At 41.9% G+C, this 27,768-nt stretch overlaps 2 protein-coding genes across 2 annotated transcripts in view; both read left to right on the top strand.

The window, feature by feature from the left end:
• The window catches only part of LOC134456568 (growth factor receptor-bound protein 2-like), a 44,119-nt gene extending 42,000 nt beyond the window's left edge, over nucleotides 1-2,119 (top strand). The window contains exon 10 of the mRNA XM_063207972.1: nucleotides 560-2,119. Within this exon, the coding sequence (XP_063064042.1) occupies nucleotides 560-736 (177 nt within the window). The 3' untranslated portion in view covers nucleotides 737-2,119. The remainder of the gene's footprint in view (nucleotides 1-559) is intronic.
• A 244-nt stretch (nucleotides 2,120-2,363) lies between these two features.
• fam83fb (family with sequence similarity 83 member Fb) lies at nucleotides 2,364-27,504 on the top strand. Its single transcript, XM_063205312.1, has 6 exons — nucleotides 2,364-3,021; nucleotides 19,619-19,786; nucleotides 21,595-21,716; nucleotides 23,096-23,318; nucleotides 25,427-26,000; nucleotides 26,384-27,504. The coding sequence occupies exons 1-6, from the start codon at nucleotides 2,545-2,547 to the stop codon at nucleotides 26,431-26,433; spliced, it is 1,614 nt and encodes a 537-aa protein (XP_063061382.1). The 5' UTR covers nucleotides 2,364-2,544; the 3' UTR covers nucleotides 26,434-27,504.
• The last annotated feature ends 264 nt before the right edge of the window (nucleotides 27,505-27,768 follow it).

Genomic DNA, 27,768 nt, shown 5'->3' with positions numbered 1-27,768 from the left:
TTGACACTGCAGTAGTCCTGATATAGTCAGTTGTTGTTTTTCTTAGACTATTGCATTCGAGTGTTTTGTTGTCATTTTTGTGTATGGAATAGGTTACTGTGGCTGTACTGTTCTGTAATTATATTGTGCGTGCGTGCGTGCGTGCGTGCGTGCGTGCGTGCATGTGCATGTGCATGTGCATGTGCATGTGCATGTGCATGTGCATATGCATGCCTGCGTGCGTGCATGCCTGTGTGCCTGTGTGTGTGTGTGTGTGTGTGTGTGTGTGTGTGTGTGTGTGTGTGTGTGTGTGTGTGTGTGTGTGTGTGTGTGTGTGTGTGTGTATTCTAAACCAATAGAAGACCTACATTTGCGATTTCTTTATTGAAAATATGGGTATGTTAGAGCTGAATGAACATTAGGTACTTTGGAAGCTGATGTATTTAGGTTGTTATAGGCTAAGGGCATCTTTTCCCAAAAGGGCTTCGGCATTTTCCAGCAGGTGTTTCAGCAGGTGCCTTGGACTAAAATGGGTTAAGTGTCATCAATGACATGTATTGTGTTCTCTGTGCATCTGCAGCCCAGCGCGCTGAGGGTGAAGGCCATGTACGACTTCTCTGCGGAGGAGAAGGACGAGCTGGACTTCAGCAGCGGGGACGTGATCGAGGTCCTGGACCAGACGGACCCGGCCTGGTGGAGGGGGCGACTGCGGGGGCGAGAGGGTCTTTTCCCCTCCAACTACACCACTGCTCTATGACCCAGCAGAAGATGCTCACACAGTTTAAAATCCTGTGTTAATTCAACACTTAGTGAGAGTCGATTTAACATCTTTTAGACTTTATTTGATCCCTAAGTGTTGAATAAACACTGGTAGCTGCAAGGGCGAGAGGGTCTTTTCCCCTGCAATTACACCACTCCTCTATGACTCAGCAGCAAGCAAGCTGCCACACAGTCAAACAAGCCAGTGTTAATTCAACACTTAGTGAGAGTCAGTTTAGCATCTTCTATCTAGAGTGTATTCTGTCACTAAGTACTCTCTAAGTTTTGAATTAACACTGATGGCTGTGGTGACGAGAGGGTCTTTTCCACTCCAACTACACCACGTCTCAATGACCCAGTCGCAAGCAAACACACTGTAAAATGCAGTGTTAATTCAACACTTAGAAGGTCCATTTAAGACCTTCTAGAGTATATTTGGTTTCAACATACTGTCTGAGTGTTGAATTAACACTGGTGGCTGCAGGGACGAGAGGGTATTTTCCCCTCCAATTAGACCACCCCTCTATGACCCAGCAGCAAGCAAGCAGCCCATTCTCCACATTCAGCAAATCACCTGCACAAATGACCATTATCCTCCATGGACACAGCACGACAGTTCGGTAGATTTGAAGCATTTTCAACTTTCCATTTTTTTTAAAATTAATATATGTTGTAGGTTTTTTGTTCTATTTTGGGAGAGCATTTATTGGGTAGTATGGTTTGAGAGGAGATAGGAAACAGGCTGGCGAGAGAGACGGGATAGGGTGGGGAAATGAACAAGGCGGAATTCGAACGTGAGTCCACAAGGGCAAATACCTCAGGTGTTGTGCCACAACACTGCCAAACGATTTTCTACCGTGATATAGAGTGGAGTAAGTGTTTCCTGATTGCCAATTCCAACCAGAAAATCGACAAAAACGACAGTTGGAAATACTTCAAATCCCTTTAATTGAATAGAACCTTTGTGTTTAATCTAATGTAATAATTGATCTGCATTGTTCTAATCTGATGTGTTGTGAGGAAGACTTCAAGTGTACCATATACTCAGCCACCATTGTTACTATTTACTACTTTAAGTCTACATGACGAGTTCAGGTGTAAAACAGGAGCATGGGTGAAATGTTTCTTTTAAAGTCAACTGCCTTTTACTGTTCTGTTTTGTTTCTGCCTGCTCCTTGATTGTCAAAATTACACCCATGTCTGAGTCACCCTTTAGCCTACTGTCTTGAGAGGAATACGTAGGCCTACATTTCCATTGTACCAGCTATTGTTATTAGCCTACTACATCATGGGGGGTTGCTATGTGATTTTTTTTTTTTTTTTTAAATCATTAACAGTCCATATCTTCCACTCTCTCATTCAGACTCCTTAATCTGTTGCATTGTGTTTTCATGATTTAATAAAAATTTATTTTTTTCTGAGAAATGTAGTGTCTCTATGTCTGTAAATCACTGATTTCCTTGAGAATGATGTCACCGTGCGTTTTTTATTTGGCCCTTTGATCTTAGAAACGGCCCAAGGTTCACACAGACAAACAATTGAATAGCCTTGTTTCCAAAGAATCCATACCCCACTGCGATAATTATACAGCAGAGGGCATTTCCCCATTTAGCTGGGGTTTCCATTAGGCCTATCCCCGCCCGATCTGACGTCACGTCACCCAAAGCGGCGTTACCTGCGCTGCGTGCACTCCTCAGGACAGCACAGTCACTCAGGTGGGGCAAAGTCAGGTAGAACTAGACTCGGGCGGTTGACAAGACTTTCTGTTTTTCCTTTAGCCTCTGGTGAGGTGCTCCGGCTTAAGTCATGGCCGAATCCCAACTGGAGTGCATGGAAGACGGGCAAATCAAAGCCGCCATCCCGGAGTCTCGACCCGAGTTTGTGTACAGCGAGGAAGAGCGAGTTGCCTTGGAACTGCTACTAAAAGAAGGCGATGGCGCCTTCAAAATGCTACTGAAAACGGACGATAAAAAAGATTTCTTGTCCGCCAGGGAGGTCAAGTGGCTCAGGGAAACTGTGAAAGAGTACCCACTAAACGAAGAGGATGACTCGATTCCTCCAGAGACGGAAAACAAGGAGAGAAGGGGTTCTGATTCTCCTAGTCTGCGGTCAACATACTGGCCGCAGCTTTCGGACACTGAAGTGCCAGCTCTGGATATTGGGTGGCCGTCAGGAGGATTTTTTAAAGGAGTTACGCGGGTGCAAATGTTTGCGCACCCACCGAAACCAAACGAACCGCATATAAAGGAGGTGGTGCGCAAACTGATTCAAGGCGCACACAAGGTAGGTGTTCCATCTTTCCAGATTTTCATTCTGTATTCCATATGCATTCTCACCAGGTTCTTTCACTTTCGTGAACTAGGAGTTTCCCATCGCAACTGCAGTGCTTGTAATTGTAGATTGTTTTGCGCAGTTAGGGTACAGTTAGTCACGCTGGGCTCATTTTCAATTTACAGGTGGTGGTGGAATATTTTGGAATGCATTTGAGTGAAGTGGGTTGAATGAGGGTATACGGGGCATGTCCTTACTGGCTTTATTGTCTCACCACCATACTTTCATATGCGCTTTACAGAGGGCGCGTAAAACGAAGATTCCTGGCATATAGTTGAAATTTCCCTATGAATTGGTCAACTATTCTAAAGTGGCAACTCAAAAGTGTCATAAGTCTAGCAAAACTGTAGGCTAATGATACAGCCTCGTCAGCGGAACACTGTGTCAGATGTGAGGTGTACTTTTCCGTACAGCTGGCCCCATGCTGTGTAATACCCGGCGCACACACCCCCTCTCAATTGGTTTGTTTAGGTGACTCATGTTTTGCCACTGCCATTGCCAGCATCTCGTGCTGTATTAAGCCACACTCCCCGTAGGCTAAAGTATAATAAAGCACTTGAAGGAACCACTCTGTGACAGCAATTTGCTTTCAACTCTCAAGTCACCGTGATATAGCCGCACCGAGAGCGTTTTCTTTCACCCTTTTGTGTGACGGTAATTGCGCAACAACGAATAGAAACCCCGACCGAAGTAGGGCACTAGAGTGCTGCCTTTTGTGAGGGGCGTGTGGGGTGTGATTGCCCGACGATATGAAACTACTTAAACTTTCATATGGGTTGGTCAGTGAAAAAGTGCTCAAATCATGCTTTGCAGTAACTGAACTACTTTAACACTTTACTTGACGCCGGTGTCATATGCATGTCATTACAGTGTCATAATAGTGTTATGCACGTGTCATAAACATTATGTCCATATCATAAACATTTTATGACTGTTGGCCTTAAGTGACATTTGCCATAACCGAATGTCACTTAAGGCCAACAGTCATAAAATGTTAATGACATGGACATAATGTTTATTACCTATCTATGACTGTGTCATGACACTATTATGACACTGTAATGACATGCTTATGACATGGGCGTCAAGTAAAGTGTTACCGAACTTATTGTTGTTATAGTCCTTACAAAGCCTGCGGAGAGGTCTGTGATATCGTTCTGATTATGTTGTTATGGTGCCATATCATGTTACACTGTTGCACTACCATTCTACTTGATTTACCAGTTACGGAGGGCCAACTCTCTCAAGCACCCATGGCATGCCACACACACCAAGTTTAAAGCGTTTGCAATGTATTCAACCTCCTGTTACTATCAATGTACCATTACGAATCTACATTGTTTATTATGACTAAATAAAACCTCTTATGTAGAGACCCTGGCCAACAGATTGTTGTTACCAAAATGGTAACGACATAGTCCTATCCTTCGCTTATGTCATAGCAATGTTATTATCATGGCGTTGAGAGGTTTTGTTTTTTCAGTAAAGAGTGAGCTTGCCACCGGGGCTATCAGTATGAGTAAGCAAGTCTCACACACAGACCCACCATACCACATGAAAGGAGGGGTAGTTAATTATTTGCTTCCTTTCACTTTAAGTCTTTAAAATTGGCTTTTGCACAGATTGTGAGCATGTTTAAAGTGTATCTACAGTGCCCTCCATAATTATTGGCACCCCTGGTTAAGATGTGTTTTTTAGCTTCCAATTATTTTATTTTTTTTCTAAATAATATGGGACCTTAATGGAAAAAAAGAGAAAAACCCAACCTTCAATACAAGTGCATTTATTCAGTGGGGAAAAAATCCCACATAAAGAAATAATTATTTGACATCAAATAATGTGTGTCACAATTATTAGCACCCCTGGTGTTAATATTTTGTACAACCCCCTTTTGCCAACAAAACAGCACCTAATCTTCTCCTATAATGTTTCACAAGATGGGAAAAGACAGAAAGAGGGATCTTCAGCCATTCCTCTTTGCAGAATCTCTCTAAATCATCCAGAGACCTGGGTCCTCTCCTCTGTACTCTCCTCTTCAGCTCACCCCACAGGTTCTCAATGGGGTTGAGGTCAGGGGACTGAGATGGCCATGGGAGGAGCTTGATTTTGTGTCTGGTGAACCATTTCTGTGTAGATTTGGCCATATGTTTAGGGTCATTGTCTTGCTGAAAGACCCAGTGACGACCCAGCTTCAGCTTTCGGGCAGAGGGCAACAGATTTTGATTTAAAATGTCCTGGTATTTCAAACTATTCATGATGCTGTTAGGTTCAAACCCTTAACATTTGTAAATATGAAACACCTGAAATGAAAGACACAGAGAATCCTTAATTAAGTTTCAAGCCGGCTTGGAGAGCGGATGGGGAGAACCGTCAGTCACCATTTTCCCCACTCGTCCTAACCGCTGTAATATCTCCAAGCCATATTTATTGTAGGATTGTCCCTGATAACAATTATCTCTATCCGCTAAAGGGAAAAGGGGGCGTACCCGGATAGAGATTAATTCATTCACACACACACACACACACACAGACACACGAACACACTAGCCAGGCTGCGCCCTCCTAGTGACGCAACACCTTCGGCGGCGCTGCAGATCGAATCTCGATTGCAAGTCTATGATAATCAGGCAACGAACACACAGTCCTTGGCCTGCCATGTGGAGATGCAACTCTGTTGTGTTTGGGCATTCCATTGTTCTGGTACAGATAAAGTCCTCGCACAGTCCAGTTATCTTCTGCTTAGCCTTGAACATGAATTCTTGAATGCGAAAGGGCACATTTGTGCCAAGGCAACATGTTTGCTCTCATATGGAATAAAATACAGTTCCAACATTTCCCCCTGTTTATTCTATATAGAGACAAACATTAACATCATCCAGTGATGACTTCAAATGATTTTTTTCTTTAAATAGGTACACTTAGAGGCCCCGAGCATAATCCCCTGGGTCAGGGAACAGATCAGGGACCTGGATGGAATCGTCAGATTGGTGTGGAGGCTCATGGTCTCCACCAACAACATCATCATAGTGTCATCGACATCACTATCCTGTCTAGTTAGAAGAGCATATAGGTTTGACATTTTTTCTTCCATTTGTGCAATGGCAGTGGTACTAAATCTGGTGCACAACACTCTAATACAAAGAATACAACAACATCCACATAACGTGAGGATCGCCGCAAATATTGCAATAGACATGATTATGGACGCTGCCAACTGTCTGTATTTGCCAACATGTCAGAGAAACCATCCCACACTGAAGTGTCGACCCTGGAGTGGTCTTTCATTTTCTTTTTGGTTGAGGGATCCCAGTCCCTCTATCGCCCTGGTGACACTTTCGTCAGCTGCCGTATTGTTCGGTATGAAGGAACAACATTGATAACCAAAAATAGAGCACACACTCCTATCGGCCAAAAGCATATCAACCGCAATACGAGATTGGAATGCCATTAGGCAGGTTGCCTTCAGTTGTTCATGGATGGCCCTGAACCCGAATTCAGTTTTGTTGCCCAGCGCCTGCACATTTATAGTGGATGTTGTTCATTCTGTCCACATTTTTGTTTATAGTACACCACCAACATACAAATGATTCAAACCCTGATGCAATTTGATTCCACATTGTAGCTCTCTTATGTTTGTTTTAGGTTAGGTTAAGGGGTGAAGTTTCAGAACAAGGTTTTATTTAACATGTGCCCTATACACATATTTGTTTGATGCACTGATTAATCCTAAAATATCTCTCCTGTTTGAGACATGTGCCATCCACATGACTCAATAAGACTTAAGTAATTTCCGAAACAGACTTTGAGCACAGTAAATGATGAGAAGTAAACATCTTCCAACACCCTCCAGTTCATAGGTGCATGAGTGATTCTACGATTCCCCTACGCTTTTGGCAAAAGCAAAAAGTCAAATATCAGTATTTTTCCCAACTAAATGACCTAGATGTTTACATAGTGCCAAACAAACAAATTGCCAAGCTTAATCTTAATAGTTAGTGGAATTGGCAAATCAAATCCACGGACTTAAAAGTGTAGCCGAATCAGAGAATCACTCGCATAGCCTACATCAAGGCAGGCTTTTTCAAACATTTGTTTTAAAAAAATAATAAGCTCTCAGAAGTCAACTCATCCACACACAGACATTAGTGTGGAGGAGGTGCGCAGTTGTAACAGATTAGAGAGCATTATAATAGAGAAGAAACAAAAAATGTTTTGTTAGTTTAGACAAAACAAATCCCAAAGCCGCCCAACCATTCTCTCATAATCTACAATCAAAATAAAATAGATAGCTCTACATTCCCGGGGAACAACAATTTATCAAGAGCAAAATTATGAAAAAGAAAATTACTCTGGTCAGTATCTGACTATTGTGGCTCACGTTTACATTACAGTTCCTTACAGAATAGGCGATAAACGCAAACTGACAAAATGTGGTGTTGACCACATAGTTCATCCAATATAGAATGTAGAACAAAAATTAAGAAAAATTAAGCATGCCGTACAAAATGACTATACCCATAGTATTGGCTGTCTTTACATGATAGTTAGGCCTGCAAATCACTTTGTAACAGAACTGAAATATATTGGCATGCAGTCCTCACTGTCCTTTTGTCATGAGGTCATGGTGATATAGGGGCCTAGCCCAACTCCTGCCAATAATGTCAGTACATTCAAAAATGTATTTTGTAAAAATAAAAAATTTGAGTATGAGTAATATTTGAGAATCCAATAATATTTGAGAATCCAATAATGGATTATTATTGAGAATCCAATAATAATCCAATAATCCAATGCATTGTCATCACCCAGACATACAGATCACTAGATGAACCAATCAAAATGTAAGAGATAAAAAGAAAGAAAACACAACTGCCATTGTAAAATACGCAACTTTAAAAGAAAAATGAAACAAACAACCAGACAGACCCTTTATCTGGTATAGAGGTCAGACCTTGTCTAACTTTTAGGTCAAACTTTCCATGGTTTGAAAGAAAGAAAAAAAAATAACAGTTGTCATTTTATCAAGTGTTATAACTAAAATTATTACCCAATTGAAACAAAACAAACTCTGGGAAAATCTTGTGAAACTTATCAAATTAAAAACAAAATTCACTTAACCTAGCGATCATTTGTATTGTCTAGGTTCCTTCCATTCATATCAGTTGTGTTTCAGCTCGTTTCCATAACACTGGGCCTGTTCCTCAAAGAACAAAATATATATATATATATATAGGGAAAACAACTCTCCTTCATGTACACTCAAGCCAGATCAATTTGAAATCATATCAGAGCAAAAAATGGTTGACTTCATGTATCGGTTACATAAAACATTTTGTAACAGAACTAAAACCTTATTGGCAATCAGTTTTCACTTTGATTGCAAGTTGACGACTGAAATGAAAAGACAGAGAGACAACTGTCTCTTTGTTTATAAATCAAACAAATGAAAATATAAGGATCCCAACGTCATCAAATTCAAACTTTTAAAAGCAAATAGAGAACATTGACATGTCTCATCACACACCATGTGAAGCAATGTTCACACTTACAGTATTAAACTAATGACAATGATAGATATTTAACATAACTTTAAGCTTTGGTATTGTTTTATCTAGGTCGGTGTTCAGTTTTTTAGGTCTTATTGTCTTTTCAGTGACAAACAGGTGGTTTAGCATACACTGTTGGAGGTTTCTTTCTGTCTCTGCCACAGAAATTTGCATGTTAATAACTGGGCCTGCTGTGTCTGATAAGGGGTGCCTGCAGAAGACCTTGGGCTACTTAGAGAGAGCCTCTGAGCCTTTTAATATCTATCCGAGCTAATGTAAACATCTACACATAGGACACTGTTATCTTTGCTTGGGCGACGTTGTCAAGCGCCTCTGTGTATTCAGAGTCTAGTTTATCAGAGTCAACATTGTGCTCCAGTCATTAAAATAAACCATTAAAATTAAAATTATTAATTCATTAAAATTAAACCAAACCCATGATCCATTGATCAATAACTCATCAAAATAGAACATAATAAGGCAAGAAATTCGATGAAATAAAACAAAGAAATAAGTCATAGTTAAACGTCAATCAAAACAAAATGACAACCTAAATTTCTAGAAATGTTCAGCACATGTGACCTAACTCTCAGACCAGGTCCAAATTAGGTTTACTCACAGCACCTTTGGGCCATCAAATAACGCCTGCGTTATTTCAAGATCTCAAACCCATTGTTCTTTAAAAAAAAAAATAAGAACAAGGAGAAAGCTTCATCTATTCTTTAGAAGAAACAAAGACATTTTGGTACTGTAAATCATGAAAGCAAACTCTTTTGCAACTACACTACACTACCATGACAGTGCACGGGGCCTTTAGTAATACATTATGACTTGGTCATTGCCATTCTGGTAACAGCTAATTTATAATGCCGTGTCTTAAAGGCTTAAACATTAACATGTTAACTTTCAATTGAAAATAGTAAAGAAACAACATAACTCCACAACCCCGTTTTCTCCTAATCAAAAATAAATGGGTAAGAATGTGTGGAAAAACAAAATCATGACAAAATCCTACACCTCAAAGTTGAATTGTAGAATAAAATAAAAGGCTTATTCTTATTTTAAAAATGTTGTTTCAACATGTGCACTCCCAAGCTCCAGCTAACTCTGAACACAATAGAGTACCTTCACTAAACACTCAAAAAAAATTCTTCCACTCTCAGACATATTTAGGCACTCACTCCACAGATACACACGTACACTCCACAGACACATATACAATCTTTCTCACACACACAGTGGGGTGTCCCACTTAGGACAATTCATACAACAAATAGGGCCCACACAGACAGACAGACAGATATCCATATTACTTGCCTTGTATGACACAGTGTTATACAAATACAATTATTATTATTATTATTATTACTATTATTATTATTATTATTATTATTATTATTATTATTATTATTATTATTATTATTATATGGTAGGCTATCTGAGACATTAACTGCTCAGTGAGTAATCCAAATGGCTGTCATTTGCTTTTTTTTTTTTTTTTAGCACCAGAGTCACAGAGGAAACGTACGGGGGTCCCTTGGACCAGAAGGGTAATTTCAGGTCTATTTTTTTTTTCTTGGTAAAACAATCCTTCTAAGTTTAGAACGACTTCTACCTCTTCCACATCCCCGTCCGTTTCCTCATTATCATCAAACCAGTCTACTGCACTAGGATTTTCTCTATGCACGATTTTCCAGTCCTTGCATTGCATTTCAGCAAGGAACTTTTCACTTCTTTTGCTGTTACTGCCCCCCATTTTGTCTCTATGAATTTAGTCCAACGTCACAACACCTACAGTGCCTCTATTGTTGGATACACTTTTCAACAAGATAGCGATCAACGATCGTTTGTGGTAAGATTCACTTCAACCTCACAGGTGGAATCTTCTTGCATACAGGCTTCCACAAAGACTCGCTATTTGGACCTTGTTGTATTGGTATGAAACGTATTACCGAGTGGTAATACGAATCCTTTCACGCACACTTTCTCTCAACGCAGAGAACACAGAATTTAAACTAGTTTCTCGTACTAGGGGAGTCTGCCCTCCCTTTACGTTTACCTGATAGAGTCTAGAATTGTCAGGGTTTTGTCTTCTCTTATTTTACCGTCTTTTCATTCAATCCTTTTTAAATAAAAATAAAAATGTAGGCCTACTCACGATTCTCTGGTCTTTTCAAGATTCCCGTCAACCGTCGGATCCCAGCCTGCGAGGGAGAGACCAGTCCCGGAAACGGGTCTTAGTGCTGTGGCCACAGACTTTCCTGGTTCCCTCCTCGCGTGCTGGAATCGTCGGGTATCTTGGGATCCGGTTCTGAAGGACCAAGTAAATGTTAGGTTCAAACCCTTAACATTTGTAAATATGAAACACCTGAAATGAAAGACACAGAGAATCCTTAATTAAGTTTCAAGCCGGCTTGGAGAGCGGATGGGGAGAACCGTCAGTCACCATTTTCCCCACTCGTCCTAACCGCTGTAATATCTCCAAGCCATATTTATTGTAGGATTGTCCCTGATAACAATTATCTCTATCCGCTAAAGGGAAAAGGGGGCGTACCCGGATAGAGATTAATTCATTCACACACACACACACACACACAGACACACGAACACACTAGCCAGGCTGCGCCCTCCTAGTGACGCAACACCTTCGGCGGCGCTGCAGATCGAATCTCGATTGCAAGTCTATGATAATCAGGCAACGAACACACAGTCCTTGGCCTGCCATGTGGAGATGCAACTCTGTTGTGTTTGGGCATTCCATTGTTCTGGTACAGATAAAGTCCTCGCACAGTCCAGTTATCTTCTGCTTAGCCTTGAACATGAATTCTTGAATGCGAAAGGGCACATTTGTGCCAAGGCAACATGTTTGCTCTCATATGGAATAAAATACAGTTCCAACAAATGCCATGCACCCTAACAAGGTTCCCAGGGCCTTTGGAAGCGAAACAGCCCCACAGCATCACTGACCCACCCCCATACTTCACAGTGGGTATGAGGTGCTTTTCAGCATGCGCATCTTTCGTGGTACGCCAGACCCACTTAGAGTGTTTGTTGCCAAAAAGCTCAATCTTGGTCTCATCTGACCAAAGCACACGGTCCCAGTTGAAGCCCCAATACCGCTTGGCGAACTCCAGACGTTTTAATTTATGATTGTGAGTGAGGAAAGGTTTTCTCCATGCATGCCTCCCAAACAGCTTGTTGGCGTGTAGACAGCGCCTGATGGTTGATTTGGAGACTTTGTGACCCCAGGATGCTACCATTTGTTGTAATTCTGTAACAGTGAGCTTTGGAGATCTTTTGATTTCTCTTACCATCCTCCTCACTGTGCGTGGTGGCAAAATAAACATGGGTCCTCGTCCAGGCTTGTTTACCACTGTTCCAGTTGTTTTGAACTTCTTAATTATTCCTCTCACAGTGGATATGGGCAGCTGCAGTTGAGTGGCAATCTTCTTGTAGCCTCTGCCTGACCTGTGAAGGTCGACGCACATCTACCTCACTTGTATGCTGTGTTCCTTTGTCTTTCCCATGTTTAAGAGTGGATAAGAGAAATGGCCTCGGTGTCACGTCATATTTATACCCCAGGGAAACAGGAAGTGATGAATTACTAATTAAATGTTCCTACATACTCTGGTAAACTTTGTAAACTACTGTAGAAATGACAGAAATGCTTCAATTATATTTATTTCCTGGGAATTGTTAAGGGTGCCAATAATTGTGGAACAGGTGATTTAATGAAAAATAATTATTTTTTAGTCAGGGATTTTTTTATTTTCTTACAATTCATTTGAGTTGAAGGCTACATTTTCCTACAATTTTCAGTGTGACAGTATTCTTCTGCAATAAACACTGAATTTATTTTAAGGCTTTTAACACATCTCAACCAGGGGTGCCAATAATTATGGAGGGCACTGTATATTAGGGTAGCCTACTGTTCCTGCCAAATCCTGTACAAGTTCTAGGTAAAGTTGGCTATAATCTGATGCTTATCTTGGTGTGGTTTTCATCCCACAAAGGAATAGCGATAGGCCTGTGGTTCTTCAGACCCCTTTTGACCTCATCATTAGCCTGCCAACGCTCCCCTTAGTACTAAAACCCCCCAAAATAGACCAATGCACCTCAACTGCGACTGAGTGCCCCACACCCTCAACTGTATCCTTCTCAAGGCCCCCAAAGGCTCTCCAATGCCCCCTAGTCCCCCCCATTGAGAAACACTGTGGCACAGCCAGCCAGCCACCTATGGCATGCAAAGAAAGAGATTAGATTAGATTAGATTATACTTTATTATCATGCAAGCATGAAAATTGCCTTTGGTATCACAGGGTAAAAAACAGGATATAAACACAGATAGACACAAATAGACAGAAAACACACATACAAATGCTGCATCCACCCACCCTCCAACCACCCCTCCCAGCACACACACATCATATGCAAGTCAGGCATTAGCTCAAGATATCTCTAGCTTTTCCACAGCTTATTGACTATGGAAATTGCATTTGGAATAAAAGAATGATTATAAATTGGAGGAACTGGAAAGTGAAACTGTAGTATGTGTGTGGTGGGAATTCGTGTTGCGTGCAGAGAATGTATGGTGTGTGTGCGTGTGCGTGTTCATAAACCTTTAACCTCTGTAAAACCTGTGAGGCATGGTACGTGTCTACTCGATATAAACTTGCTGTTACCAGACTGGCAATGACAAAGTCACAATGTTAAGACTCTGTTTGACTGTGTAATGTCATAGTGGTGTATTCCTATGATCACTGAAGCCCTTTCAAGGACTAATACAGCTCTCCACTGGCGGAACCATGCATTATGAAGCTAAGTATGTAATGTTTTCAGAACCGTTTCAATGGCTCATCGTTGAATTTGCTTTGACGTCATTCCTTGCACTTTTGAGTAGTGGCCAGTCTGTTGTTGAAATGAGACACATTTACATTACTTTTACTTTGCACATCAACAATGATCATATACAAAATAGATACATACTTTCTATGTAAATGTGCCCGATTATTAGTCAGGCTGTGGCCTCCTAGTGACGCAAGAGATTTGAAAGTCGATGATAATCAGGCTCCCCGATTATAGCACAATGGGTAATTTCCATCTGGTGTGCATATGTTGCGTTGCCGACCAACTGTGCCAAAGAAATAAACTATAGTCAGTGTCTCTTCAATGGGATTCAATGGTAGCCTGCCAAGGATTTCCTTAACTCATCCCCCACCAACCCCACACTCCCTCTTGGTGGGAGGCCAGGGTCTGTGACACAGAACCTCCACAAAGACACAGCTGAGAAACATCATGACGAGTCATGAGAACCCCCCTGAACAACCATAGTAACGTCAGTAAACGTCTCTGAGCACAAAATGCCATTCTAACGTCACGGTAACGTTTCTCGGAAGGCCCACATTCTTTGCTTTGTTTTGCTACAGTCAACAACAAGCTGGACACAGCACAAGTGGCGGAGTTAGGGTGTCAGACTTGTAGCCCAAAGGTTGTCGGTTCAACTCCCGATCCACCAGGTTGGTGGGGGGAGTAATTGATCAGTGCTCTCCTCCATCCTCCTCCATGACTGAGGTACCCTGAGCATGGTACCGACCTGCCACACTCCCTCTTTCGGGCGCCATTGGGGGCTACCTCCTTGTACGGGTGAGGCATAAATGCAATTTCCTTGTGCAGTGAGTAGTGAACACTTGTGTGCTGTGGAGCGCTGTGTCACAATGATAATGGGAGTTCACTTAAACAACATTGATATGACATTACCCAAGAGTCTTAGTTAACAGATTGAGGCTTGTTTATTTTGGTCACAATAAGATTATAACATAGGATTACACAAAATGGGTAAAGGAACAGACTGAGTGTAGGAAAAGGTGAAAGAGAAAATATGATCGAGAGAGAAAGTGAATGTATGTCACTGGGTTTACTGTAATGCCCTGCTAATACAGCAATAAGGAACTCAACTCGGGCAGCGCTATGTCAACAAAAGCATTCCCTATCACACTAAGTACAATGCACCTGAGGGCGTGTGCATGTGTGTGTATGTGTATGTGTGTGTGTGTGTGTGTGTGTGTGTGTGTGTGTGTGTGTGTGTGTGTGTGTGTGTGTGTGTGTGTGTGTGTGTATGTGTGTGTGTGTGTGTGGGGGGGGGGGGTGCATGGGTGTGTGTTTGCGTATGGGTGCATTTCTGCACGCTCATTTATGCATGCATGTGTCTGTGCATGAATGTCTGTGTCATCAGAATTCCAGGGAAATACCAGGGTCAATAAATTCAAAAGCAAAATAGTAAGAGCAACTAGTACTAGTTCTACCAGGCAGTGATTCATGTATTCTAGACATGCCTCTCAACCATTACTGCGCTGTGGACTGTCTGCCTCAGTCCCATCCCCCATCTTATGTAATTGTTTGTATTTCACCTTTGACTGATCACAGTCAGGTGCTTAAGTAAGTCAAGGAAGTACAATATCGCTGGCTTCAGTCGTGCCAAAAGGGAAGTGACTAATGTGGGTTTGTTTTTCAACGAACAAATAATAAAAGCAAGGCTAAATTGTTTTTGTTTGACCGTATGATTATTATCCAAAATTAATTTCCCTCGACAGGCGACAGGTGTCTGAATTTGCTTTACCACTGCTCATCATGATCAGTAATGGCACTAAGTCTGGAGTGGCGGTGGAATGCTGTAATAGCCATTAAAAAGAATTTACTATCAAAGTACAGCTATTCTATGACATTACACTTAAATGTTTTTTAAGTGTTTGAAAAGTGTTAAGTAATAATAAATTAGGACTTTGCCCTTGTCATTCTGGTAACAGAGAATTTATAACAGGGGCCTTGTTTAAAGAGCATGTGTCATTTCATGCTGTTCCCCCTTCTTTGAAGACAAGGCACGGTCCAACACTCTGTAGACCAGTGGTTCCCAACCTTTTTCTTAAGGGACCCATGTTTTTACTATTGTAAGCTTTGGTGACCCAACCACGCGAGCGCCCGCACAAGAAGGAGTCACAAGATGCCCTCTGTTTCCGGCGGAAACTAATTTTAGTCATTTTATTCCTCAATTCGTCTTTGGTCAAATATAGAATAAATGTTTAATGTAGCACTTACAATTTGTTGCTTCTATGCATTTATTAGTTAAATGCTTTGTCTTTTATTCAACATGGGCTATATATATTTAAAATGAAACCCCTTAAAATCAAGAGGGCTCCGCGACCCCCTGTGGATCTTTGGCGACCCATAAGGTGGGTCCCGACCCATAGGTTGGGAACCACTGCTGTAGACTGTAGTCTGAACTGTAGAGTGTTTTTGTATGTAGGCTATGTGTTCTTGAGGGGCATGGCCCTCAAGACGGAAAGCCAACAGTGCCTTTTTTGGATTTGCCCAGGGTGTTGCCCCACGGCCTTGAACACACATCAAAAGCCTCTCCGCTTTAAGGTTTAAGCAGGCGGCAAAGTTAGCCGGATGCACCGCTGGCGACGGAGTCAGTCACACACTGGCTATCACAGCAGTGTCTAGTGTCAAGATAGCTTGTCCGGGGAAAACTGGGCTGTGGTCCAGTTCCTCTCGTTTTATCCCACTACACAGTGTCCTTGAAGTGCCAGTGTTCCTCATTCTTTGGTTTCTCCCTTGTGGAAAAAAGACTGTGTTGTACTGCCTTGCAAAATGTTTTATCGTAGTATTTTTTGTAGTATGACTGCAGACATGGGCAGTGAATTAGACATGAACGCATCACATCCTGCAGAAAAAGAAAAACAAACTGCAAAGATACTATCAGTGGATGTTCTTGTTCTGTTCTCTCTTGTACTGTCTTGTAAAGTGTGATGCGATATACATTATGACTAATGAAACTATGAATAAAATGAAGTTCCATATTCCAGATTCTTTAAGTATATAGAGATATGCCAACATAATAGGTTTCTGTGGGCACCTAACGCGACCAGGTTCCAGTCTGCCTAAAGGGCCGTGTCATAATGCTCATACAATTAATAGAACAGTCCTTAGGTCTGCCTAGGTCTGCCTAAGGGGGGCCATAATAGAACCAGGAAACAATGGGCCAATGGAACCTCTCTCTCTCTACTCTCTCTGGGATTAGTGCAGTCTTTATGGCTCCAACAACAAAGGGCCCTGAATTGGATGAGTGGTCTTGCATTGTTGACTCAGAACCAGCCAGCCGGGCCAAGGGCATGGAGTTCAGGAAGGGAGGCAGGGAGGCAAGCCCTCTTTTCGCTGAGTCAGTGGTGTGTCAGTGGTGTGTCGCAGAGAGCCTCAGTGATGTGCTCTCACCCTCCACTGCTCTATGTAATTAACTGGGCCTAGCAACCTGTGATGATCAACAGGCTTTTTTGCAGCACCAATCAATATGAATAGCAGGTAGCATGAATACATTCATAGCTAAATAAATTGATAATACAACGTTAATATGAATGATTAAATATCAATGAAATATCTTGAAATGGAATGTGATATATCGGAATCAAAATGTCCTTCCTTTGTCTATCATATATCAGAATCAAAAGAGATCAAAATGTCTACTGTCTATGAAAGTTTATTGAAAATGTGCAGATTTTGTGCATAGCAGCACGTAGCACACAAAGTTGTCACAGCTTGTGTAAGATGATCCGCACTTTCATCATCATCCTGAAAGCTACACTCTCAGTGAGTATGTGTGAGTCAGTGCAATCATGTCTGGGATTAGCCTGATTATCATCCACTTTCAAATCTCTTCGAGACTTGGTCTGACCAAGAGCATAACAATTAACGTTTCCCAAAGGGCATGGTTGACCCGCCTCCCTAGGTTTGCTACTGGTTGCCTGGTGTCCGACAGAGTGGGTGGAGTTCCCGATTTTTTGGGAGATCAGAAACAATATTTACAATGCTCTTGACCTGACTAAAAGTGTTGCATCACCAGTTATAGGAGGGCATGGCCTGGCTAGTCTGGGATGGTCTAGGGTTCACCTCCTGCTTTTAACTTGAGTCTACTGTCACTTCTTCTAATGTAAATCAGGCCTCTGTTTCAAATTATTTTATTATGGTCCCATTCTTTGTTGATTTATACATAAAATATGTAGAGGCTGTCATGCCTTTATGTAGGGTCGGATAGTGAGACTAGTGTGACAGGACATGAGAGGAGAGAGCGATATGGAAAGGATCGGGAAATTACCTTGCCTCGGATTCAAACCCAGGCCCTCAGATATATGGTATGGTGCCCTGTATGGCTGCACGATATCAGAAAAAAATGATACTCTATAACAGCATGCAATACCTGGATAACGATATTTAAACGATATTTAAAAATATAGGCAAGTGTTTTTCTTGTCACTCATTTGTCGGTCTGTGCGGGGGGCATGGCTTTGGTCATAGTGGGCTTCTTGCGCATTTGTTGACATTCAGCTAGTGATTGGACTGCACAGAAATGTTTTACTTGTTAACGATAATTAAGTCTTTTTCGCGACACGCATATCGCCACTCTTGATATTGCGATTTCGATACATTTTCGATATATTGTGCAGCCCTAGTGCCCTAGCCCACTGAGCCTTGTAGACTCTCACTAATTAATTTGTGTATGTATTAGTGGGGGGTAGTCTGGGTAGAGTATTATTTTTTTCACTTTGTCACTCATGACTGCATCTGCTTTTTTTGTACTGCAGTGTGGGATTGTTAACACCAGGCATTAGAATCAACACGATCTGTTTGCATTCCGTGTCATCGTCTACCTCTACATTGTCTACATTAGGGCTGCGTGGTATCAGCAAAAAAATGTGAAACTTGATAGCATGCAATACCTCGATAACGATATTTAAACGATGTTTAGAAATATTGCTGAGTGTTTTTCTTGTCACTAATTTGTCTGTCTGTGTGGGGGGCGTAGCTTTGGTCATGGCAGGCTTCTTACGCATTTGTTGACATTCAGCAAGTGATTAGACTGCACTGAAATGTTTTACCTGTTCGCGATAATTAAGTCATTTTCGCAATACGCATATCACCCCTCTTGATATCGCGATTTCGATACATTTTCGATATATTGTGCAGCCCCAGTCTATGCACGATATCAGAAAAAAAATTGACCCTCGATAACAGCATGCAATACCTTGATAACGATATTTAAACCATATATAAAAATATAGCTGAGTGTTTTTCTTGTCACTAATTTTTCTGTCTGTGTGGGGGGCGTGGCTTTGGTCATGGGTGGGCTTCTTGCGCATTTATTGACATTCAGCTAGTGATTGGACTGCACAGAAATGTTTTCCTTGTTAGCGATAATTAAGTCTTTTTAGCGAGAGACGCATATCGCCACTCTTGATACAGTATAGCGATTTCAATACATTTTCGATATACTGTATTGTGCAGCCCTATTCCAGATCCTGCAATTCGTATTACGTTTAACAACATGTAGTGTAGTAGCTTTTTCTAATTTTCCTTTTGTTTCCTTTTAACTACTACTGGTGACTGAGTTGGATTTTGTCTTGACTCGTGCAGGTGAATGATGAGGAGAAGTTGATGTTCCATTTGGTCCAAAGACCATTTAATGCAGCAAATGTTTGTTTACAAATAACTTAAAACTGGGAAAATAAAAGACAATAAACTGAGAGCATTATAGTCTATGAATCAGTCTAGCACAGCCCACACGGTCAAAGGACTGTGTGCCCTCTCAGCCACACTGGATGCCGTGACCTTTGCCCCTTAAGGCCTTCTCCTTGGGCTCCACCTCCACCTGGGCTCCAGTAACCCAGTCATCCTCTAGGTGGGGTCAGACACACCTGTGGCCAAGATCACTCCTTCACTCATTCACTCACTCACGCAGACATACACACTAATACAGAAGACCAAAAATAGGAAATGGTGAGAATCAATGGAAAAGCTAATTTTGGCTCCTACATGTAGTTTATGTCACACCATGAACCAACAGCCTGATTTCTCTGTCTCTGTGAGATAAATGTATGTCGATATCTTTCACTCCCTCCTGCCCCTCCTCCTACTCCTCCAACCCCCTCCTCCCTCATCCCCATCTCCCACCCCAGGTGATCGCCATAGTGATGGACCTGCTGACAGACCTCCACATCCTGCAGGACCTGCTGGACGCGGCATCCCGGCGCGGCGTGGCCGTCTACGTGGTGCTGGACCTGCGCGGGGCCGTCCACTTCCTGGACATGTGCAACAGGCTGCAGGTCGGCCCTCAGCACCTCAAGGTGAGACACTGAAGAAGTCAAGTGCAAAGAAATCCCGCACACTGTCCATTTCACCAACAAACTTTAGTACAACGTTTCGGTCATCCGACCTTCTTCAGGCTGCAGGTCGGCCCTCAGCACCTCAAGGTGAGACACTGAAGAAGTCAAGTGTAAAGAAATCCTGCACACTGTCCATTCCACCAATAAACTTTAATACAACGTTTCGATCATTCGACCATCAAGAAGGTCTGATGACCGAAACATTGTATTAAAGTTTGTTGGTGGATTGGACAGTGTGCATGATTTCTTTACACTTAAATGACAACGCCACTGGGATAATATCCTACGCACCTGCCCAACTACAGAGGTGTGCAAAAGCGTCTTTTTTGAACTGAGACACTGAAGAAGGAAACAGCATTTCATTACACTTAGCAGACACCCTTTATCCAAAGCGACTTACAATTATTTTAAGTAGAGGGCATTGGTCATAGTTCCTGGAGCAGTGTGGGATTAGGTGTCTTGCTCAAAGGCACCTCAACCTATTTTTCAAATATTATAGGGTTTTTTTCAGTGTACGTAGACCACACCCCATAGCCATACATACATCCTATAAGTCAAATATTGTTTAAACCCATGCAAACTACAACAGTTACATAACATCTCTGGCATGTTTGCCTTTATCATAAAGTCCAATGGTCCAACCTAAATGATAAATGGTGATTATTCTATCAAATCATTTCTTAATATGAAATTATGAAGATATCGCCACAAAATAAAGTGTTATAAAGTTGATTTTGACTATTTAGGCTGTGTAGACCAGAATGTGTACCACCATTTCAGTTTAGTACGTTAAGACAAGGCCCCTGGCAATGAATTTGATGTTACCACAATGGTAATGGCTGTGTCATAATGTATTACTTTTTTATTTTATTTTACCTTTATTTAACCAGGGAAATAAAATCACATTGAGATTAAAATTCTCTTTTACAAGTGAGCCCTGGCCAAGGCGGCAGCACACATCACAATTACATTTACAGACAGGACACAGACAAAACAGAACAAATCAATATGGATGAAGAGATAAAATTACACAATAAAAACCATAAAATAAAAAACATAAAACAAGATTAAAAGAACATTACAAGATTAAAAGCAAGTGCAGACAGATTTAAAAGTGTCATTAAGATAGGCTTTAAACTCAGCTACAGACTCAGCTACAGCTACTTAAGACTAGGGCTGGGTAAAATAATCGATTCAATCGATAATCGATCGATATCATTTAAAATTCACATAATCGATTCACAGGGCACAAAATCGATTTTTTTGCTCTTTTTCTTTTTGTTCTTTTTGTGTCATTTAGGTCTATGGAAAATACCCAGTAGGTATTAGTCAATTAGGCCTAGGCCTACTTATTACAAATAAGCAATCTGTTAACACTGTCAAGCCACAGCCCTTTGACATTTTTATATAAAAAAAGGCAACAGCATCTTTTGGGGGAAATCCTTGCACCAAAAAGGGAACGGATTGAATCGATTCGGAGTGAATCGAATTGAATCGAATCGAATCGTGATTAATCGATTCAAAACCCTCAGAATCGAAATCGAATCGATACAGGAACATAGCTACAATACCCAGCCCTACTTAAGACTGTGTAATATACTGTAGTGGTATTAATCTAGCACTATGGTAGAAAAGTCGATGAGTGCAGCATTCCACTGGTGGATCCGTGCACTTTGTGAGAAGACTGAGGCTAGTAGTACAGTACTAGGGATGTACTGCACAAACTATACATCTATTGCTTGACTTCTGATTTGTCTCTATTCTTCCAGAACCTGCGTGTGAGGACAGTGAGGGGGATAGGCTTCCCGCTCTCCTTTGGGTCTCTTCCTGGAACTTTGAGCACCAAATACATGCTGGTGGATGGAGACAAGGCCATGTTCGGCACTTACAGGTACGCTGTACATTCATCTGCCTGCTGCTCATCATACTAGTGTTGTCCAGGTGTCCAAAATTGTTTCAGTGATTCATGAAACTGGAATATTGTAAAGGTCTTTTAAAGCTTGGAGTGAGGGTCATTTATATGTAGTTAAAGAAATGTCTGCTTCCAAACTGTGAAGAAACCCTTGAGGAATGCAGAAAACGAAAAAAAAATGTTTCTTGATGTCTTCAAAAAAATTGTTTTGATGTCTTCAAAATAAACAGACATGCTTTGAAAAGGTAGATTGACAGAACAATCTGAGAGTAGGCTCATGTGTGCTCAACAAACAGGGGTCTCGTGAACCCTTTGAGGAGTATTACTGCATACTGTATATGTGATTAGAATTGTGGCCACATTTTCAGTTCCCATTATGAGTCCTCAAGGGCTTTGCAGGATTTTTAACACCGAGTTCTATGAGAACTGTAGAAAGTACAAGAAAAATTCTCGAAGAACTCAGGAAAAATCCTTACTCCGCAAAGAAGTTAAAGGGACACTGTGCAGGAAATGGTCAAAAACTATGCCACTACTGCAACTATGCTGCTCATTGAAACTGTGCTGCCTATTGCCAATTTTGATCTTTACATGAAAGTTAACTAAGTAATAAACAATTATTTTCTAGTATGGTCCAAGTACAGTCATTTTTGCAGCTAAAAATGGCTATTTTTGAAAAATATAATGGCGGACCATGGAGAAGATCCCCCTTTTCATGTATGAAAAATGCAATTTTTCCAGTCATAATGAATACTTACAATTTGATGGTGGTGGTAAGTATTCATGAAAAAGGTAACATTAGTGAATGGGTAGCATGAGTTCTGGAAATAAACAACTAAAAATCTCACACAGTGTACCTTTAATATTTTCCATCATTGTTTGACTCAATCGCAACCTCAACATGGAAGTTAGGTCCCTCGCGGTTGTGTCAATATTGCACCTTGCACATGTGTCTGCGGGTCAAAGACGTGCAAAATGAAATTGTCATTCAGTGTAACGCATACCTTCTGCTGACTGTAACTGTAAAAAAAAACCGCATGATTTTTCAATTGTTTCAAGTGAATGGATGACAGCCGAGGCTTTTCATGAATTCACTGTAAAAAAAACAGTTACAGTCAGCAGAAGGTATCCGTTACACTGAATGACAATGCCATTTTGGNCGTCTTTTACCCCTGCGCACCTTGTATCAGGTGTGCTACCACGTACAAAACTGTCATTTGTGGCTTAAATTGGATTACCTGAGAAATATATTCCTTGATTGTACATTTATTACCAATTGCTTATTAATTTAGGCATCCGCTGTGGTTGTATCACTTAACTTCTGCTACTAAAAACATGTTATTGACCCTCTGACTGTGTAGTTTCTCCTGGAGCTCGTTCCGCATGGACCGCAACCTGATCACGGTGCTCTCGGGCCAGGCGGTGGACTTCTTCGACAACGACTTCCGCGAGCTCTACGCCGTCTCCGAGAAGCTGGACCTCTACAAGGAGTTCCACATCAGCCGGCCCAAGCCGCTGGTCCGCACCGCCACCGTGGAGCCCAAGCGCCCCCCCCTGGCCGCCGTCTCCACATCCCGATTCCAGGTAGTGCAGTGCAAAAATATTTCCTTTGATTTATTTTATTTTGTTCAATTGGGACTCCACGCTATTTCTATTCATCGATTAGCCATTTTGGCTCCATGAAAGAAGTTATTTTTATCTCTATTTCCATTCCTTACTTCGAGAGTTAATTTAGAGCTATTTCTATTTATCGATTAGCCATTTTGCTGTTGATGAAAGAAGTTAATTTTATCTCTCTTTCCATTCCTCATTCCGCATTGTCCTCAGTAACACTGAGTTGTTAGTCGGATGCTTGCACTAATTAAATGTTTATAAAACACTAAGCTGCATTGTGCTCCAGCCTCTATCTTCAAGTTATTTTATTTACTATTTTGTTTTTTGTCAGGGACAATGGAGTGCACCTTATTTGCGATCATAGTGTCATGTGGCACATATAAGGTTTAGGGCAGTCATGGGCAAGCGGTTAGGGCGTCAGACTTGTATCCCGAAGGTTTCCGGTTCGACTCCCGACCCGTCAGGTTGGTGGGGGGGAGTAATTAACCAGTGCTCTCCCCCATCCTCCTCCATTACTGTACTCTGAACAAGGTACTGTCCTGCCGCACTACGCCATTTGGGGCTGCCCCCTTGCACAGGTGAGGCATAAAATGCAATTTCGTTGTGTGCAGTGTGCAGTGAACACTTGTGTGCTGTGGAGTGCTGTGTCACAATGACAATGGGAGTTTGGAGTTTCCCAGGTGGACTTTTGCTTTCGGCTTTCAGGTGTCTAGCCAGATGGCTAAATTGCAATCCCGTTACCTGTGTTAATAAAAATAATACAATCATGCCAGCTTGTACGTGTAACTCAAATGTGCCTTACAGATTAATAACAACAGAAAAAATTAGGTTGTCAATATTGGCATGTTAGTAACATGAGCTAAAGTTACCATTGATCATTTCCTGTTTTTTGTTTGTTTGTTTTTTTAAATATATGTTCTATATATGTCTGCTGTTGCCCAGTCTTGAACTTTATATGTCTGTATGGGTATTGTATAGGTACTCTAGGTGTAATGTATGAAGGCCTATACTGTCTATGTCTAATTGTCTGTGTCCACACCTAGAGTCTAGAGTGTATGTCTGTCTGCATGGGAAAGTAAGAAACGTAATTTCAATTCTTTGTATGACCAGCGCATGTAAAGAAATTGACATTAAAACCGACTTGACTTCGTTTGACTTGAGTTGAATCATCAGCCGGAAGTGTCCTGTTTGTCTGATGGCGTTGACTCCTTTGGAACATGACATGTTTCTAGGGATCCTATCTGCCATCATGGAGACTGTTTTCTCACCACCAGGGCTCTAAATTAACACACGCCAACCGGTCAAACCCTGGTGAAAATTCAGTTTGGCCAGTAGAAAAGAAAACTCACCTGCCACGTTGACCCATTAGTGATTGCCTGTTTGGCTAGTAAGATGAACATCGACTAGCCATTTTGGCTGGTGTTGAAAAAAGTGAATTTAGAGCTTTTTCTATTCATTGATTAGCAATTTTGGCGAGTGATAAAAGAAGTTAATTTTATTACTCTTTCCATTTCTCACTTCCAAAGTTAATTTAGAGCTATTTCTATTCATCGACTAGCCATTTTGGCTCCATGAAAGAAGTTAATTTTATCACTCTTTCCATTCCTCACTTCCAAAGTTAATTTAGAGCTATTTCTATTCATCGACTAGCCATTTTGGCTCCATGAAAGAAGTGATTTTCATCTCTATTTCCATTCCTTACTTCGAAAGTTAATTTAGAGCTATTTCTATTCATCGATTAGCCATTTTGGCTCCATGAAAGAAGTGATTTTCATCTCTATTTCCATTCCTTACTTCAAAAGTTAATTTAGAGCTATTTCTATTAATCGATTAGCCATTTTGGCTGGTGATGAAAGAAGTTAATTTTATCACTCTTTCCATTCCTCACTTCCAAAGTTAATTTAGAGCTATTTCTATTCATCGATTAGTCATTTTGGCTCCATGAAAGAAGTTGATTTTATCACTCTTTCCATTCCTCACTTCCATAGTTATTTTAGAGCTATTTCTATTCATCGATTAGCCATTTTGGCTCCACGAAAGAAGTTGTTTTTATCACTATTTCAATTCCTCACTTCCAGGTCACGCTTGGGGACTCCAAGGGACCTTTACAGGGGGGAGAGCTCAACCTCAAAGTGCCCGAACACAAATACTACAACCCCAAATACCAGCTGGCCTTCGGAGGAACTTCGCATCTCACTCCCCCCATCACCACCACGGGTGGAGGATCCCTCCAGGACCTGCGTACCCCACTGCAGCCCACGTCGGGTGGCGGGGGAGCAGGCGCCGCCAACACCACCAGCCTGTGGGTGCAGAACCAGCAGGCGACCCGGGCCAGCAGTGAGAGACTGGACAGTCTGGGCCCTCTTCCTGGGGCGGCGGCAAAGGCGGGCAGAGGTGCTACAAAGAACCGTACGACATTTAAGTGGTTCAGAAGCAAGCAGAGCAGTCAAGAAAAAGGGGCAAAAGACGAGGGGGCTACGCCAAGCTCCTCCCCTACGAGCAAAGCGCCCAACGGGACGCTAGCGCAAGATGGCAGCTTTGAGGACCTGTCAGAGATGGCGATGGCCGCCAAGGGGAAAAACAAGAGACTGTCCAAGCTAGGGGGCGCCAAGAGCCCCTCCTTAAATACAGTGCACACGATAGATGAAAGCGGTGAGGAGGCCATCTACTGGATATATTTGTACAATACATGTGTGTGTATGTGTGCACGCATGTGCTTGTATGTTTCTGTGTTTGCAGTAATACTGTATGTGACTGTATAGAGTGTACACAGGTGCATTTGTGTGTGTGTGTGTGTGTGTGTGTGTGTGTGTGTGTGTGTGTGTGTGTGTGTGTGTGTGTGTGTGTGTGTGTGTGTGTGTGTGTGTGTGTGTGTGTGTGTGTGTGTGTGTGTGCCTACCTGCCTGCCTGCCTGCCTGCCTGCCTGCCTGCCTGCCTGCGTGCATGCGTGTGTGTGCATGTTATGGTTTGTGAATATCAAATGGATTAATATTTGTGTATTCATTCACTATCCTTCTCTTCACTCTGTTTTACAGGGACCAAAGTCAAGAAAAAACGACAAAGCCAGAAATGCTCACCGTCATAGGAGACAACATGAAAGGACCCTTTTAGTCCTTTTATTTTGAAACTCTTTTTTTAACAATTGCCGTGAATCAAAGCACTTCTTCACAGAGGATTTTTTCTTAATACTGGTGAATCGTTTACGCTTCAGACAACCCTAACTTTGTCATCTCGCTGCCCATGTGGACAGAAGGAATAAAAACATTTATCAGCTGCTGCAGGATCAAATAATATAGAAGAATCGCTGTGAGGGAAACAGCAAATGTGATTGCTTTTTTTGTTGTTGTTGGTTTCTTTTTCACCTGGAACATAGGACTGGACATTCATTTGTTTGTTTCCTTTTCTGGGCAGCACTGCCATTTTGTCTAAGTGAGTCATCGAGTTACTGTAAGGTGCTTTTGGCTGCCGGACCAACAAAAAAGTGTGACTTATAGTCTGGAAAATATGGCAATACTGCACAATATACAGTATACTGACAAAAAAAAACACAGGGGAAGACCAAGGGCAATAACTACATGAAAAAATACATAAACTGAGAACAATGTTTTTGATGATGTCCGACCGAGATTTCTTCAATAACTAGTGCCTTGCTGCTTTGTATGACTGTATACTGATAATGCGGTACATCTACCGTTTACCCATTTCTGGTTTGAAATCATCAGTCTGTGTACAGAATGTGCTGTATTCCTGATGCTGTTAGCTCCTTTGGAACGTGAAATGTTTAGAAGGAGCCTTTCTCCGACTGTTATGCATTACTATGCAAATGCTGACATCTAGTGGACGACAAGAAGAACAAGTAAGGGAGTAAGGGAAATGTACTGTATACACCTGTCACTCGTCGCTCCCTTCCCCTCTCTCTAGCCGTGTCTTTTTAACCCCAATTTCATCATCTGTGACGAGAGAGAGAGAGAGAGAGAGAGAGAGAGAGAGAGAGAGAGAGAGAGAGAGAGAGAGAGAGAGAGAGAGAGAAAGTGTGTGTGTTTGTCCGCGTGTGTAGGGTGTGTCTTCACAGAAGAGTTAGCCTCAAGAGCGGAACTGCACATGTGCAACACTCGTATCAGGAAGTAACAGACGCACGCACAGGAAACAGAGGCACCCAGAGGTGTTAGTGTGTGTGTGTGTCTGTGTGTCTGTGTGTGTGTGTGTGTGTGTGTGTGTGTGTGTGTGTGTGTGTGTGTGTGTGTGTGTGTGTGTGTGTGTGTGTGTGTGTTTGTGCGTGTGCGTGTGTGTGTGTGTTGCAATGCCCACCAGTGCCTCTTCGCTGGGAAAGGGAGCATGCCGTTTCAACGGTTTGTTTACAAGGTTAACGTGGCACGAGGGGCCAGGCCATGGTTCCCCCTAAGCTGGTTTCAAGAATTCT

This window comes from Engraulis encrasicolus, chromosome 1 (assembly GCF_034702125.1).
Source record: "Engraulis encrasicolus isolate BLACKSEA-1 chromosome 1, IST_EnEncr_1.0, whole genome shotgun sequence".
Taxonomy (NCBI): domain Eukaryota; kingdom Metazoa; phylum Chordata; class Actinopteri; order Clupeiformes; family Engraulidae; genus Engraulis; species Engraulis encrasicolus.
This window is presented reverse-complemented; position numbering and strand designations above follow the sequence as displayed.